This window comes from Agrilus planipennis, unplaced genomic scaffold (genome assembly GCF_000699045.2).
Source record: "Agrilus planipennis isolate EAB-ADULT unplaced genomic scaffold, Apla_2.0 scaffold167, whole genome shotgun sequence".
NCBI lineage: Eukaryota > Metazoa > Arthropoda > Insecta > Coleoptera > Buprestidae > Agrilus > Agrilus planipennis.
In genome coordinates, this window is record NW_020439043.1 from 358,156 (window position 1) to 375,555 (window position 17,400).

At 32.1% G+C, this 17,400-nt stretch overlaps 1 protein-coding gene across 2 annotated transcripts in view; it reads left to right on the top strand.

Moving 5' to 3' along the window:
• LOC108736827 (open rectifier potassium channel protein 1) overlaps positions 1-16,864 on the top strand; it is an 88,386-nt gene extending 71,522 nt beyond the window's left edge. Inside the window, exons 4-7 of one of the 2 annotated variants that reach the window (XM_025976825.1) lie at positions 12,654-12,830; positions 13,917-14,038; positions 14,174-14,396; positions 14,515-16,864. In XM_025976825.1, coding sequence (XP_025832610.1) covers positions 12,654-12,830; positions 13,917-14,038; positions 14,174-14,396; positions 14,515-16,088 — 2,096 coding nt within the window. In that variant the 3' untranslated portion in view covers positions 16,089-16,864. The other variant, XM_018469416.1, reaches the window with a different exon arrangement.
• Positions 16,865-17,400: the final 536 nt, after the last annotated feature.

Sequence of the window (17,400 nt, forward strand, 5' to 3'; positions counted from 1 at the left end):
ACATACATACATACATACATACATACATACATACATACATGTAAAGATACTATTGTTGTTGATTTTAAGACCACTAACTATTAACTAATAACAACACTCAATTTTAATAATTTATTTCTACTCCGTTTACACTCAGCATATACAAGTTTTACATCCGTCCTTCTACGACTGGCTATCCCATATTGCCCCTGCAGGGTGCAGGATAAGTGCGTGTTGCGCAAATGTTTCTTGCGTCTATGCGTGCGTTTCCAGATGACCTTTCTGTAATCAGGTTATGAAAACGGAAATTCCACCCTTCGCCAACATAAATTCCACCCTCGGCTAACATATATATAAAAAAAATTATGAGTGCTTTCAGCATAGGGCAAAGTCCAACTCTTGCTCTCTAACTATTGCTGTCACTGATGCCAATGCTTTGAAGCGCATGAATGTAAAAAATTAGAATCAAAACGTTTTTCAGACAATTTTTGACGCAAAGAAAGTGATTAAACAAATTGTTCACAAAAGAAAATTTGGACCACTCGAAGCAATGGTGCTAACAGTTTCGAGCTCACAGTGACTGATAGGGGGAAGAACTAGTAAAAATAAAAATAAAAATTAGCTACAAAATGACCAATTTTATTATTACAGTCGAACCTATAAGCGACAAAAATAGTCAGGTCTTGTCATTTTTAATCCCGAAAACCTCTATGAGTGACAGTGTATGTACCTCTTTTAGAGAGAGTAATTTTTCACTTCTAGACCTCTGTAAGTGACAGGTTTTTACTCTAGACCTCTGTAAGCGAAACTATTTACAATTACTAGACATCTGCAGCACACTTGTGCGCTTGTTTCTGCCTGCTCATGGTACTCATCCTCAACATTTAGTTTCGGTTTATAACAATCATTGGAAAAAGTACGTTGATGTTGTCCTATCAAAATGTAGAAGCGAAAAATTAAAGTGATTCCTTAAGTGATCTCTCGATTATTTTTGATAAAATTTATGATTTTGAGAAACATATTTAAAATTGTAAAAAGGATACTCAGAAAAAAATAATTTAAATAAATAAAATAAGTACTATTTATAGCCAAATGTGTATATACTTATGTATTACCTATTTCTTAACCCTCTAGCATCATGTTTATGTTCGATTTTTATTAACCTCTATAAATGAGAAAACTGTATAAATGAGAATAATATTAGGGTCCCTTGAATTCTCGCTTACCCAAGTTTGGCTGTATTCATACATATAATTTTACAATTGTTTCATTTTATGGGGGAATATTTGAAATAACAATTATTCGAATTATAACGTTTCGTTCTTACGTGGGTAAGTACGAAAGCTGACTGTATTGTGCTAAAAATAACAATAGACGTACCCATAAAAAGTGAACATACTTTCACTTTGTGCGTTCAACTAAAAATTACATCAATGAAGTCACTTAAAATGCTGTCCACGTTTTTAGAATTGACCGTCTACTCTTGAAAATACGATAAGTACCTACACGTTACGTACATAACATATACGGAATGAAGACCATATAAGTGTTAGAACGATATTGAGTACAACGACTTGTCCAAGGGCAATCTGAACACTTACATGATTAATTAGTTTAATAAAAATACTTCGTAGGTATACGCATGATTCATAAAATTTTACTGAAAATTCATTGGAATTGTTTCTACCACAGTTACAATGAGTATTTGGATGAACTAAAGATAAATTCCTTTTATAATTATATATTAATTTTCATTACATCTGAAATATGATTTTTTGATATACCAAATAAAGCACTTGGTTGTTACTCAAATAAAAATGTATTGTATTTCAAAAAAAAAATAAGGTAGGAAATAATTATCCCAACGATGATCTACAACATTATTTTAGCGCCTTGGTTCTTCTGAAAACGTGTGTGAAGAATTCACTAAAAGCTCAATGCTTTCGAGTTAATATTCTTAAAATAAAGCAGTAAGGAGAAACTCCCCGAGCATTTTTTACTGTTATTCATGAGTATGAATTATAGCCCAAAATAAAGTAATACGTGTCAAAACGTGTTGTAGATTATTTAGGAGCCTTTATATTGTAGTTTGGGTTTAATTTAGTTCGACAGAACCCAATTTCATTATCTTGTACTGAATAGTAATAAAAAAATTGCACCTGATAGGAGTATAATGTCGAATGATATTTTTATAACTTACACGAATTTTTATTAACAAAAATATGGTCATAATCTGTACTAAAATGACCACTATGAGAAAAGACAAATTTAAATGGAAAAACTGATATCCAAATTGAATAGCAATTTATAAATTGTTGAGTTTCTTTTCTTAAATTCTTCTCTGTTCTCCATACCTGAATTTGTTTGTACAGGTACTCTTCATAGTGTATTGAATTTAGATAAATAATATGATATCGATAATCGGTGTGAAATCACTTCTATTATATAGAAGTTAGCTACTAGCGTTGAAAAATAAATTTTAATCATCAACTTTTCTTTAAAAATACATTTGAATAAATATCGATAAAATATGGGATGTTTTGGGATGCCTTTTGAGAAGCATGGTATGACGATACTTGGAGCTTTCCAGCAACTAAGAATGCAATGTAATCTAATCTTTTTGTGAATAACAAATAAATGCCAAAAATCCTTTCACTTTGTATATTCGTTTTAAAAGTTTATACTTGCATCAACGTTTGGAGTATATACGATTAGCAGATTTACTAGCTTTGTCTCTATAAAATATCGTATCAACTAATGATTCAGACTCTCTTCAATTAATTCTACATTACATTAACACTAAGCACAGTGAAAATACAATAAATCCTTCGAAACAATCAAGTGTTTAGTTTGCAAAAGAGGTATCTAATATATATTGATTAGTGTCATTGAAACTCATGTGCCACGTGAAATGTTATCAAAAACAATCAAATATCAATTAACAGAGACAACAACAATTCAAACGCTTTGTGTGAGATATTTTTTATCGAACTGTTGCTAAGTGTTTGATCTTTACCATCCACGTAATTGCCAAGGCTGATACGACTTAGTTTCTAAATACGCTAAATGTGCTAAATAATGACATATTTTCAACGTAATGTGAAAAACATGTATAGGCGTATTAATTAATACTAGTTATTAAGTCTGGTCGACCAATTTGCTTTCAAATGAAATAGTAGGGTGTAAATTGTCAACCAAGCTGAAGGCGTGGGCGGTAAATTCCCGGGAGGGGTTGCAACATAACCCCTCACGGTGATTGAGCATGTGTTTTAAAATCCTTTCCCATAAGGATTAAATGTGTTTTCTTATCCGGGAGGGAATTTCTTGAGCTTTAGTCCCTAAAATCAGGAAAAAACGTAGTACATTCGATACGGTATAGCGAAAAAGTAGTGTTTCTAAATATTGAATCATCACCATAAAATAGTCAGTCCTAAGACTAGTTGGACACGCACCACAACTCTTTCCTATCCTGAGCCATTCATCGCATTTCCCTAAAACTAGAACATCCCACATCCTTAATTATTTGCGAACAGTAATATAATCTATGTCTACCTCTACCCCTTCTAACTCCCATTTCTGCCTCTAATACATCTCTGACTAGACCTTCATGCCTGAGAAGGTGTCCTACTAACCTATCCCGCCTTTTTCTTATTGAATTCCATAGTCTTCTGTTGTCCTATTTTATCTAATACCTGTTCATTTCTAACCTTCTCTATCCACGGTAACCTCGTCATTCCCCTGTAACACCACATTTCGAACGCTTCTACCCTTTTGTTTTCCTCCGCACCCGTACAGCGTCGCGCTCCAAACATACACCTTTAACAATATTTTTCGAATTTCTAAATTAACCGTTCACGAGCATAGAATGGACTTCTTTTTATTGAAGGCGACTCGACCCTGTGCTATCATCTGCTTTTTATCCTTCCGTCCTTATTTATTACTTATCTGACTTCCTAGATACCTAAAATCAGTCACTTCTTCTAATCTTTCGTCCCCTATCTTTATATTCGCTCTTTTCCTACTTTTTCTTCCCTTGCATACCAGTGTTTTTGTTTTACTTTTATTTATTTTCATACGGAAATATTGAGTAGGTAATAGAAAAATGTTTAGACGTTTACACATTAAGATAATTGAAAAATTGATCAGAATAATAAAATAAAATAAAGGCAAATTAAAATACCATAATGAATATTTTACTGTAAACGTATGCCTACAGCGGCTTAATCAACAACGCGGAACTTTTGTCGCCCTGCGCTCGGGCATAAAAGCTCAAATCCAACATTGTATATACCTACGGAACAATATCTTTAAAATGATTATGTTTCATTATCCTTATTTAATATAAATGCCGAAAAATGTACTAGACTTTTTAACATCAACGTATTAATAAGTACATATAATGATTTCAATATTTGATTAGCATCCGGCTTCATAATTAGAAAACACAAATTTTACAATCAAATTGACGATAATAACTTAACAGTATAAGTTTATATAAACATCAAAACAAATAAACAGACGTGTTTTTGTCATTTTTAAATTTATTCTGAACAAATCATTTTATCGCTATATTGTCAAAAATATGGTAATATTTATGCTACAAGTCGTTTCAATTGTTTGTTACATACGTAAGTGCTTATTGTTATAAAAGTTAGGAGATTATCACAAACATATTTTTTTGCGTGTAATCTTTTAAGATTCGCCTTAAAATTAAATCAAATTAAAATCAGTTTTTGTACAATTAAACAATAGATAGAATTCACCAATATTCTTTTTAAAAAAGAATAAAATGATTTATGATGCCGTATTGTGCGAGACTCTATCCCTTGTACAGATTTTATATTTGACACTTGCATAGTTAATATCAACAAAATAATTCCAAATAGGGCTTCTTTTGGCTACAAAATTGCAATTTTTACTTAAAACTTACAACACTGAACAAACACTATACAAAATAAATTAGCGCTATAACTNTATTATTTACTATAGTTATTATTTTAAAGGGAGATTACATACATATTCCCCAACAAAAATGCGAAACACGTGTCCGCAAGTGAAATTAATCGTTATAGTTTTAATTAATAACACTTAATACGTACTACTGATTTAGCTTTCAGTGTGGAGAAATGAAAAAAGTTACATGTAAAACATATCTACTGATTAATTACTTATTGTAGATATTTGAAGATAAGATATTTCCTTTTATTTTCTACAATTGTACTCGGAAAATATTGGCATGCCTTTTTTTTTATACAAAATCAATAGAATTCTATAATTCCAATAAATCTTTAATCTGTCGAAAATACTTACAGCAACTTGTATAATCGCAATAATTCGCATGATATTTTCTGTAAATAGTGAAATTTAAATGTAAAAGTATAGACACGGTTCTTTATTACACTCTATGTGCATTTTGCCTTATTAGTAGGAAAGCTATATAAAATTCTACTAATTTTAAATCTGGCGCGAAATGTGCGAGACACTGCAGAGGCAGATACGTAGAATTTGTCTGGCGATAAGGTACCGTCTGATTTTTTTTTTAATTTTCGTTAATTACATAATTTAACTGGCATACGGTAAAAAGTTATTCAAAGGTTATTAATTTTCTAGTGTTTCTATAAGGAAATAAGCGTCATTATTTGGAAATTGACTTAAAAACACCAAAAAATTAATTGGTAACGCTCAAATTGACAGACAGCAATAAATTTCGTCATTTTTAGGGTTCCGTACGTCCGAATGGAAAACGTAACCCTTATAGGATCATTCGTGTCTGTCTGCCGGTCTGTGATAGTCAATTTGCTCCGAAGTTGAAATTTAGTACACATATGAATTTCTGTGAACCAAAGACGAATGTAAATAAATTAATATTGAACATGCGAGTCCATCTTGGGGTGGCAATAGAAAATTAAAAAAAGTTTTGCAAACTGTACCGTGTTACATATCAAATGAAAGGGCTTGTTGTAAGGATCTCAAATATACTTTTTTTATAATTTTAGTATGTTGCAAAATATGGTATCATGCGAACAAGTCTGAAAGTAGGTGTATTAAAAAATCAATGCGAACGGCGACCTTGCATTTCTCTAGAAAGTTTTGTTAAGTCCGCTACATAACTAGTTGTTCTTAGTATAAGACTTGACTCTAAATTTTGATTAGTTATTTGGTTTTTAGCTTATTGTTTATTAAGTTCATAGAGAAGAAAACTTGCTCTCACAAATATGTTAAATCAAATATCGTCAACAGTTATAAACCCATTTTTGTTTATTTAGTCATAGCTTTTCGGAAAATTATTCCAGGTATCAAAAATTAATGCCTTAGGCTCAGTCATTTTTCGAACTCCACAAACATTTGCTCTTTAAATTTGGTAATTGGATTTCATAAGAACTAGCACTGATATTAAATGGAATAAAATTTAGTTCTTTGCTGTTTGCTTTGAGAGGATTTGCAATGAAAGCTAAGATAAGGCTTATTTATCTTGAACTGATCAAATCATTCCGCAAAGTCATCCTTCATTGTTTTAAACCTTCTTATAAAGGAGTCATAAATATCAATAGAAGCACTGTCTCCATTGTGATGATTCCTTAAGGTTTGGAAATGTAATAATTTGCCCATTTCCATATCTTCTGCCTAAAAGAGCAATTTATTTTCAAAACCAACTACTTCTTCCGATAATGAAAATGCAATGCTTCCTGTTCCCTGCTTTACGTATACGCATTTTTTTTAAGGGCACTTGAAGAGCCGCAATTGTCTCTTGAAAGAGTCGCGGTTTGCTGACCCCTGACCTAAGTGATCCAATGAAACCACAGAAAAACGTGGATCATGGCAGACAAACCCTGAATCACCTGAATGCTAAGCTAATCTCTACGCTATGCCGCTCTACCAAAGCTCAATATAGTTTGAAAGCTTTTACACGTGTTTTCTAATATGCAAAGATAAAATTATATAACATACGCTACAAGGTGTTAGAAAATATGATCTCCTATTCTTAGTAAATATAAAAACCTTATTACCGAGCAATGAACCTCGATACCTATTGCAAAACAACTTACTTAAAGAGATATCAAATAATTATTGTTTAGATATCCGCTGAAAATGTGCTATCAGTAATAGCAATTCAAAATACTAATAAATAAACAGATTTATGTAATTTAATGCAGACAATAATTCACTTTATCTTTATCTTAAGATAAGATTCTGATACTATTATACAATGAATTGCGAAGTATTCGAAAAAAGGAAGTCAGGGATCTTCTAAGAGGAAGGTTATACGTGCTTATTAAAAATCGTCTTTCCTTCGCATAGTACCTATCAGCATCACAATCTTATTAATTTCCATATAGAATCGATTTCTAACGGGTTAATTATATTACAGATGCGCTAACTTTACTTTATCTGCTTATTTAATCAGTTCGCTCCATTCAATGAGAAATAATGCAGATCACGAACTCAATTTTAATGAATATATACCATGAACCGTAATGTTAAAGAAATGCAAATACATGTCACCCGTTTCTTAAGGAAATAAGTACATTAATGCAGTAATTGACAAAAAGAAGAACATTAGCAAGGTTGACTACAAGAAAAACATGGATTTGTGATACCTTCTTTTGTTCAAAATTTACGTGAATACAAAACGGTGTTTTGCCTCATGGCCCAACGAACAATATTACAATACACCAAAAAAGTATGCTCAGAAATACTTCTGGTGATTTTGTCACAAAATTACGATATTTATTTAACAACAACCTTAATATATAAGTAATATTCTTGATACATACATACATACTCACTTATAGAATATTTGAGGAAATGTAAACCCATGTAATATATTACTTCAGGGTTTTTTACTAGTTTCGCATTATCTTTTTTCTTGTGGTTTACTAATTTTTTGTCTAGAAATTGTTAATAACTTTGCAATGTTACAGTGTTAGCATTTTTAAGTTTATGTGTAAAAAACGAAGTGTAGCTGAATCTATATCAACACAGAGAAAATGAAAACGGAAAATTTAGTTAAATAATAAAGCGATATTTACAATTCGTCCCACTATCTCGTTGTTTCGTAAGCGAAAATAATAATAATTACAATTTAGACCTGAATTTGTAAAAATAAAATCCCAGCATTAGGTATTTTAGTTGATATTACAAATTAAATTGTAATAATTAAAAAACTTGAAATGATAAAAAAAAACATGTCAAAATTGAGGTTATTACAAGTTACCTAATAAATTCTACTGCAAATTCAACCATTTACAATCGAAAATTGTAATTCTTGCGTTGTCATAAAAATCTAGTTTTCTTCGTGTACTATTCTAATTCGTAAATGTAAATAAATAAAAAATAATAAATAGCCAAACCGATCGACATTGAGTTAGGTTCATATCATTAAATCAATTTAAATTTCAGAAATCGGAAATCGTTTTTGCTTAAAATATCCACGAATAAGACATATTAAGACACTCACAAACTAATAAACTCTATGAACGTATAAACATCGATGAAACAAACTTCATCATCATCATAAGGTCGTCAGTCCTAAGACTGATTGGACACGTACCTCCACTCTTTCCTATCCTGATCTAATCTTCGCATTTCCCTAAAACTAGAACAGCCCACATCCTTAACTATTTATGAACAGTAATCTAATCTAGATCTACCTCTACCCCTCCTAATTTCCGTTTCTACCTCTAATATGTCTCTGACTAGACCTTCATGCGAAGGTGTCCTACTAACCTATCTCGCCTATTTCCTATTAACTTCCATAGAATCCTCTGTTCTCCTATTCTTTCTAATACCACTTCATTTCTAACCTTCTCTACCCACGATATCTTCATCATTCGCCTATAACACCACATTTCGAACGCTTCTAACCTTTTCTTTTCCGCCACGCCGACTGCCCATATGTTTCGCACCCGCATAGCGCCGTTCTCCAAACATACACCTTTAATAACCTTCTTCGAATATCTAAATTAACCGTTAGAGAGCATAAAAGAAACACGACCCTGCGCTATCCTCTGCTTTATATCCCTACTCCTCCTTCCATCCTGACTTATCTGACTTCCTAGATACCTAAAATCAGCCACTTCTTTTAATTTTTCGTCTCCTATCCTTATATTCGCTCTAACAAACTTATGTAACATTAAATAATTTTTATGTCTTCACTGCTTAATAAAAAGACAATTTTTACATGTAGGTATACATACCTCAAAAATCTCCGAATAATTATATCTACCTGCTAGTTACTATCACTCTTTTTACTCCTAAGACTGGCATAAGTAACTAAAATTTTCACATCAAATTCATTATATACCTAAAAAGTATTAGCATCAGGAGAATATAGTCAGTTAAAGACACTCGTTCCAAAATTAGAGAATCGCACAGGAACTGTCCGCCAGTTTTTAAACCCAGACTGATTTAAGTCAGTTAGAAAATCTTCTTAATAAATTTTTTTTTAATAAAAGCTTTGTTTCATTCGTCTTACGTACTACTGTTTAGTCTTTAGAGCTTTTTATTTATTGTACAAAATATTTTTAAAAGTTGAACATAAAAGACAAATGGGATTACCACTTGGTAACTCTGTTTTCTGAAACTTTTTAATGCAAAGCTACCCAGTAGCAAAACTTACGGTTAATATAGGCGCGTGATTTGCCTTTCTTATTATTTGCTTATCACTGATTGCATATTAAATAATAAAAACACAGTAATTGATAATATATCTAATTGATTTCGATTACCTTGTAGTATAAGGTATAAAGCAATCAGATAAAATTTTTGAAGTAATAATTTATGCTCGAAATTATGTGATTCATTGTAATTTATTACATTTAAATAGTATTTTCAAATAAACAAAGTCACACATAAGTATTCTAGGAAACTCCTTTTGATAAAATAGAAGCAACGAAACAATCTAATACTATTTACGCGCCTTGTTACACAACAAAAGTGGTTTTAAATTTTATTAGTAGGTAGTGATTTGGAAATCAAAAATAGAAAATAGTATTTTTATGTAAACAAAGCCAGACAAGTACTCTAGGAAACTCTTCCTTTTATTATTTATTTATTATTGAAGAACAATAAAAATAAGGGAACAGTCTAAAATCAATCAATCTCAATCTGATTTAGAAATGTTGTTTTATATCGTTGGCATGAGCTTAGACACTCAAAATTTGAGTCTAAAACAGAAAGTGCACATTACTTATCAATTAAAAATAATAATTTGAGAAAAACTTAATCTTTAATTATTTAATTGTGGCACGTTTTATTTTTATTTTATAAAAATGTCAAAAAAGTTCTTTTTCATCANAAAAATAAGGATATACATAAAAATGTCAAAAAAGTTCTTTTTCATCACCGGAACTTCTTGATAATAATATCGTTAGAATGGAGATCAAGAAAATTCATATTTGGAGATAAATTACGTCCAAAAATTGAACATCCGCAAGGTTGTTCTATTATCATACTAAAACTTTGAAATCATTTATGCAGTTTTTATAACAATATTTCTTAGTATACGCCAGTAGTGACTACTTATTTTTAAGTGCTTACTTCAGTGAACATATATTTTTTAAAAGCAAATGCACAACAACATCCTCGATTTCTAGTAGGTACTTACAACTCGTAAATACCTCGTGGATGCATAGTAGCTGCAAAGAAAAAACACATATAAATCATAATAAAAATTGTACACCATCAGCATAAAAATAATTTTCAAATGAGCAAACCTCTACTAAAAGATATGATAATTATAGTAAGTTCCGCACCCATCGCAAGTGGTTCTTTTCTTGAGGCATTTAAGTGATGATAACACATACAAGGTTTGGACTTTTAACATCTCTATTTTTGAAGTTCGTTTCATGCGAGTTGCTATGTAACGAAATCATGCAAAGCATTTGCCCCGCTGTCTGTCCCTATGTATGCTTAGATATTTAAAACTACGGAATGGATTTTAATGCGGTTTTTTTTAAATAGATAGTGTCATTCAAGAGGAAGGTTTATATGTATAATACATGCATAAAATAGTAGAGAAACACTGATAATTTTAGAGGTTTGTAATGTGATGTCGTAAATAAACCCTTTTTTTGCGCTTACATTGCAAACGCTGGTTGAACCTTACGAGATAGATCTAAATAATATACTACAGTATTGTACACCTTAAAAAGGTCTATCGTATATGTTTATCTCTTAGGGATAACCCACAATAACCATTTTTTATCTTTTACTTTTTACGAGAAATAATGACTTATTTACGAAGCGATTTTAAGCAATACAGCGTTAATCCTTATCCAATTAAGTACTTTTAAATACATTGTGCATTTAATATAGATTAATATGGCCCTTTACAGCATGTAATTTAAATGAATATTTTCGAAGATATTACAGACTTAAAATGCAGGGNGTACAAAGGTCTACAAAAAGTCCAGGATGGTATATGTCTGTCTCTTAGGGATAAACCACAATAACCATTTTTTATCTTTTACTTTTTACGAGAAATAATGGCTTATTTACGAAGCGATTTTAAGCAATACAGCATTAATCCTTATCCAATTAAGTACTTTTAAATACATTGTGCATATATATGGCCCTTTACAGCATGTAATTTAAATGAATATTTTCGAAGATATTACAAACTCAAAATGCGGCGGTATCGGCCGGTATGTATTGTCTAATGACAAAAAAGCAGTGATTGTTGTATATAAAGACATTCTATGGTATGTTTACTATCAACATTGCACATAGTGTACAAATAATACCATTAAACCAATTCCTCAACCCCTATCCCGCTTTGTTTGTGTGTTTGAAGAAGTTTCACTTCAGTAGCGTGTTGTATAATTACACGTTGTATTTTTTGAATATCCTACTGTAACTTACTGCTTCATTGCAAAGGGCACCGCTAGATCCTTACGGAAAATAGCCCTCTGTTAAAGTCTTTACCTTTAGATTCTGGTAGTGCTTAGTGTGAAGATATAGATCAAAAGCCTCATTAGGTAATAAATGGTAAAACTCCAGTTTTCTGATATGATGTCTTAAAGTTTCATTCTTCCATAAAGAATTGTAAGGTGCAATTATACATATTAAATATATATGTTCAAATTTATATGCATTTTTACGTATATTATATACCTAATTGAGAGTAATATTGAGACTAATATTAATCTACACGTCTTAAGAGATATACCTACCACAGTTCTGTTACACACTTTACGAAATATCAACAGTTCTCACCTGATGTTGAATTTGCTTTTCAGCAACTTTGTAATGTCATAATACAAAGTCTGCTTGCGCACGTACCTCAACTCTCTTTTATCCTGAGCGAATCTTAGTATTTTCCGAAAACCAGAACATTCTACACCCTTAACTATTTCCGAACAGTAATCTATGGTCGGTCTATGTTTACTCATGTTTCTGTTTGTATTTTGTATGTCTATATAATCAACCCTCCATGTCTGAAAAAGATATCCCACCATCATATCCCTCCTTTTTCTGATTGATTTCCGTAACGCCATTTAATACCTTGTCATTTCTAGCCTTTTCTATCCGACGTATTTATTTTTATTTGCTTTTACTCAATGATAATTATATTTTGCATAATATAAAATTGCTAATCGATAGCATGCACTTTATGTTTAAACATTTCATCCTCTTTATCCTTTAATTTACTTTAATTTTAATTTTTTTTTCAGTTTTGCTTAAAAAGCATTATTTGGCAAAAGTGAATGAGAGCAAAGACGATATATTTGAAAGACTCACGAGTTACTGTGGGAAACCGTTATCTCAGAACATGTCGGCCATTGATATACCGCAAAGATGGGATTACTACCATTCGCTCTTTTTTGTTGTCACTGTGGTTAGTACTATAGGTAAGTGGTTTATAGTGTATTAAGCACCACAGGTGACCTTAGACACCATGTATGACCTGAGTTGTCTAGAAGAATAATGAAAATTTTATTAGGTACGTAAATGTTCCCCGGCGCCTTCACCAAAATTGTCTCAAAATTTACTAATACCCTCGCTCTAAAAATTTAATAGACTTACAACTTCAAACTCTATTTGATTTTGTGTATATGTCTTTACGTAAGAAGCCTGTCTCTTTATCTTCCTTTACCCCGTCTGCACTATCTCATCTAAAGTCCATTGTCTTCCATAAGCTTTGTCAGATTTAACTACAATCTAATAGTGTTCTATTAATTAAATCGCTAATGAAACAGGCTGATTGTCAGTCTCTAACTGAGAGTAACATACAGTATAATATCGAAAGGCGTTAATAGCATCAGAAAATTCCGTTTAATTTCTTGTAGAAGTACTTTTCTAGTACCAATCTTTTCTAATACTCTCCATCGTCAGAAAGAATAACATTTCAGGTGTTTCTTTAGTTTTTCTATTTCCTCTTACTACTGTCCAAAGTTACAACTTATCTTAAGTCTAGGTTTCAGGAGCTTATTTATTTTCATTTCAGGTATTCATTTCTATTGATCGGAAAATAATCGTTGTAACCATTTTTATTTACGTTAGAATTATTCATTCATTATTCCTTTAGTAAAAATCACGTACATTTAGTCTGTGTAGAGTAACTAAGAGCCTTTCACACGAGCTACATTTTGTAGCGCTTCTGTTGCACTACAGTAGGGCAACAGTTGCCAGTTCGTTTGTATAAAGAGCGATTTTTTACAGCGCTTCGATATTGTAGTCGATATAATAACGTATCTATTTCAAATTTAAAGAAAACAATTTAAAACAGTGGATTTCAAAAGATCGTACCACTGTAGCGCTTCAAAAAAGTAGTCCGTGTGAAAAGGCCATAAAACTAATGTATCTGCCTGATGTTGAATCCCAATTCTTGTTTCTATAAATATTAAATCTTAATACCTATCACTTGTCGTAAATTCCTTGAGCGAAAGTATTCACATGGAAATGAACAGAAAACCAAATTGCTCTTTTATTTTTAGGCTATGGTAACCTGGCTCCATCAACAACGTTTACAAGACTGTTCATGATAGCATACAGTTTAATTGGTATACCTATGAATGGTATAGTTATGGTTACATTGGGTGAATTTTTTGCACGGTCGGTGAGTATTGTTTAAATCTACTTTGACCTTACAAACCATTTTTTCACTATAAATCTTAAAAAATAAGGATATACGTATTTTGATGAAATTTCACTTTGTTATATTATTGGTATAGGAATACTTTTTCATTTTCAGTTTGTAAAGCTTTACCATCGATGGAAAGCAACACGAGTCAAATACGAACTAGCAACCTTCGGATTGGTTGGCCAAATATGTCTGTATTTGATACCAGGTGTTATGTTTTTCATGATATTACCGTCAATCATATTTATGTGGTATGAAGAATGGACATACGATGAAGCCATATATTTTTCATTCGTAACTTTAACTACCATAGGTTTTGGAGACTTTGTAGCAGGTAAGAGATTGTCTTTATTTAATTTAATTCCAGTGTATTAGTTGTCTTGTACTTATTTATCATTATTTTACATACATGGTGTAAATTATTTAAAAAATATTTATGTTATTTATTACAGGAACCGCTGAAAAGCACCATGGAACCCTATTCTACACGTGTTACCAACTATTCCTCTTCGTTTGGGTCATACTCGGTCTTGGATACGTAGTGATGATTCTTGGATTCATAACGAGAGCATTGCGTCACAAAAAAATACACGAGATCGAACATAAAATCGCAGTGAACCTCAAGAAGACTCCTCAACTGATTCGTGAAGAACTTCGAACAATTCTTAACGAATTCTTGCTCATGAAAGTTAAAAGGGTTTATCGAGAAAAGTTTTCATATGTTTACACTGGAATCAATAGAAGTCAAAGTTGCCCTGACTTAAACATATATCGCAAAACACCACAGATGTTAAGAAAGAGGGCATTTTCCGAATGCATCCAGCCACAAGTTGGCGAAATCGCAAGAATTAGGTCTGATACGGATCTGGATTTGATAGACAAAGATAAAACGTTTAATAAAACAAATGCACTAATAGAACCAAGTAAATTGATACTGAAAGTAGTAAATGCTCTTGGCACGTGTGAATCGACGGAATCCGCTCCTGCTACAACACAGTATGGAGTCGACCTATTTTCGGATAACGAGATATTGGCAAGTGAAAAGTTTTCGTCCAGTTGGAGTTTGGGAGAAGACAAACTGGCCCCCCTTGCACCAAAACCAAGAAAGAGGGCTATAAGTGAAGTACGTTTCCCATTCCAGAGACGTCTGAATAGGGAAGATAATGAAATGACCTGGCATGGAGGAGTTGCACCGCCACCTCTCAAATTCAAAACACTGCAACAGCAAATGAAAACCATCCAGTCAAACGAACAAGGCTTCCTCTCGAAGATGAAGAATATTTTCAAATATCCTCGCGATGAAGGAAAATCAAAGGACATCGATATTGAGAAGCAGGACATGATGGATAGGAATGCCTACCTGGAGCAAACAGCTCGAGGAAGAATCAGTTTCTTTGATGGTTTAAAGACACAAAAGAATCAAAAACCAAGTAATGTGCCAAACAGAGAACAACTTCTGGAGGAAACATCAATAGCAGATTTCATAAGAGCGTTAGCAAGTATTTCTTTAGATGACGAGAGCCCGGCGCCAAAACGAAAGCTCGGAACCGCATCATTAACTCCTCCACAGTTGGTAACACCTCCAAGGGCTCGTCATTTATCCTTCGAACCAGCTGTTCACTCACGACGGACATCCATTGGTTCACAAGCTATTCAAAATTATAAGAGAAGATCTTCAATGATCCCAATAACTCAATATCATCCAACACAACCGCGAAGGATGTCCTTACGACCAGAATTAAGTTACCACAGAAAAATGTCGTTAAGGCAAGATCCAATGCTCTCTTCTTGGGCCGAGCAGAGGCGATTTTCCTTAAAACCCGAACCTGTCGATGATCCTGTACATCCTGCACCATATTCAGCATCAAATCGCCATATTTTACTACAAGGCGATGGTTCAGGTAAAACGGGACGATTTTACGTCACAAAAAGGGCTTCTTCGATACGACTAGAACAGAGTCCTGTTCAAAGACAAGTTGCCAAAAAGATGGACAAGGATGGTAATTCTAGTGATGCAAATAAATAAGCTTTGGATATGGTGGTTGTTTTCAAATATTTGAAATTTTAGAAAAAAATTCAAAAAACTCAAAAGGATATAAAGGAATGTCCATTTGAATTCAATTTCAGCACACTGCTGTACTCCACACCATAGTATGAACGGATATCAGTAAATTTGAATCCACAGCTGTGATAGTAATAGCAAATTTAATTATTACATTTACAGAATTTTGGTGTTTTTTAAGAATGAAATACCTTCTGTTAGAAAATTATAAAGAATATTCCAGTAATAAGTTATACACCTGATAATCAGGTATTTGTTTTCCTGATTTGTTTTAAAATCTGTGATATATATGTAAAAAAAATAAGGGTAGTTCAATTAACTAACAAACTGATGATCCTATTATTAGTAGGTACGCTATGATTTAGTTGAATTTAGTAAGTAGGGTTAACATAAGAAAGGCTGTTGTAATTGAAATTCTCCATTATAAAAACTGACAGTGACGAAGTGCCTATTCTAAATTAAGCTTCTGTGTATTGAAACGATATTGCCAGTAATTAGTGAATTAATTAATGTACAATTCTTACCGTATTGTATTATACAAAAAAAGGACATTAGTACCTATCTACTCTAAACGCTGTGATTCCGTGTTTAATATTTAACTTTGACGACAGCTGAGTTTGTTGTTAAGTTTTAATATAGGTTACTGTTGTTAATGCCTTCACCTTGTGACATACCTATTTATTTGAAACTGTGATATTTACAATAATAAAAGTGTTTTTCAATAAATGAACCTAATCGTCTGAATTCTTATTTATTTATCAATGTGAGCATTAGAAGTGAGCGAAATAATGAGTGTAAATTCATTTTTATACAGGTACCTAAGGCAAAACGTTCACCGAACATAGAATTACACATTTTTTTATAACTATAATAGGCACTGGAGGGTAAAATATATAAGTTATAAAAAAATTATAAGGTAAGGTTGTAGAGAATATTTAATGCCGGAAAACAAGATTTCCAAAAACAAAAATAAATAGGAAACTACCCCTATTTCAGTATCACCCCTAAGAATTTTGAGTGTAATTTTTTGGTTGCATATTCAGGAGACAACCCTTCTTCGACCTTTTTCGCAACTTTTTTTTTTTGAAAAATATTATCTTAACTGGACTATAACGGAATTCCGAGAATCATTTGGAAAAAGCGTAACAAATTATCAATAGCTTTAAATTAAATTTATTGGGCTTATGTATATCACTTTAGTACAAGGGTCGGCAAACCGTAGCTCTTTCAAGAAACAATTGCAGCTCTTCATGTTCGCTTGAAAAAATTAAAAGAT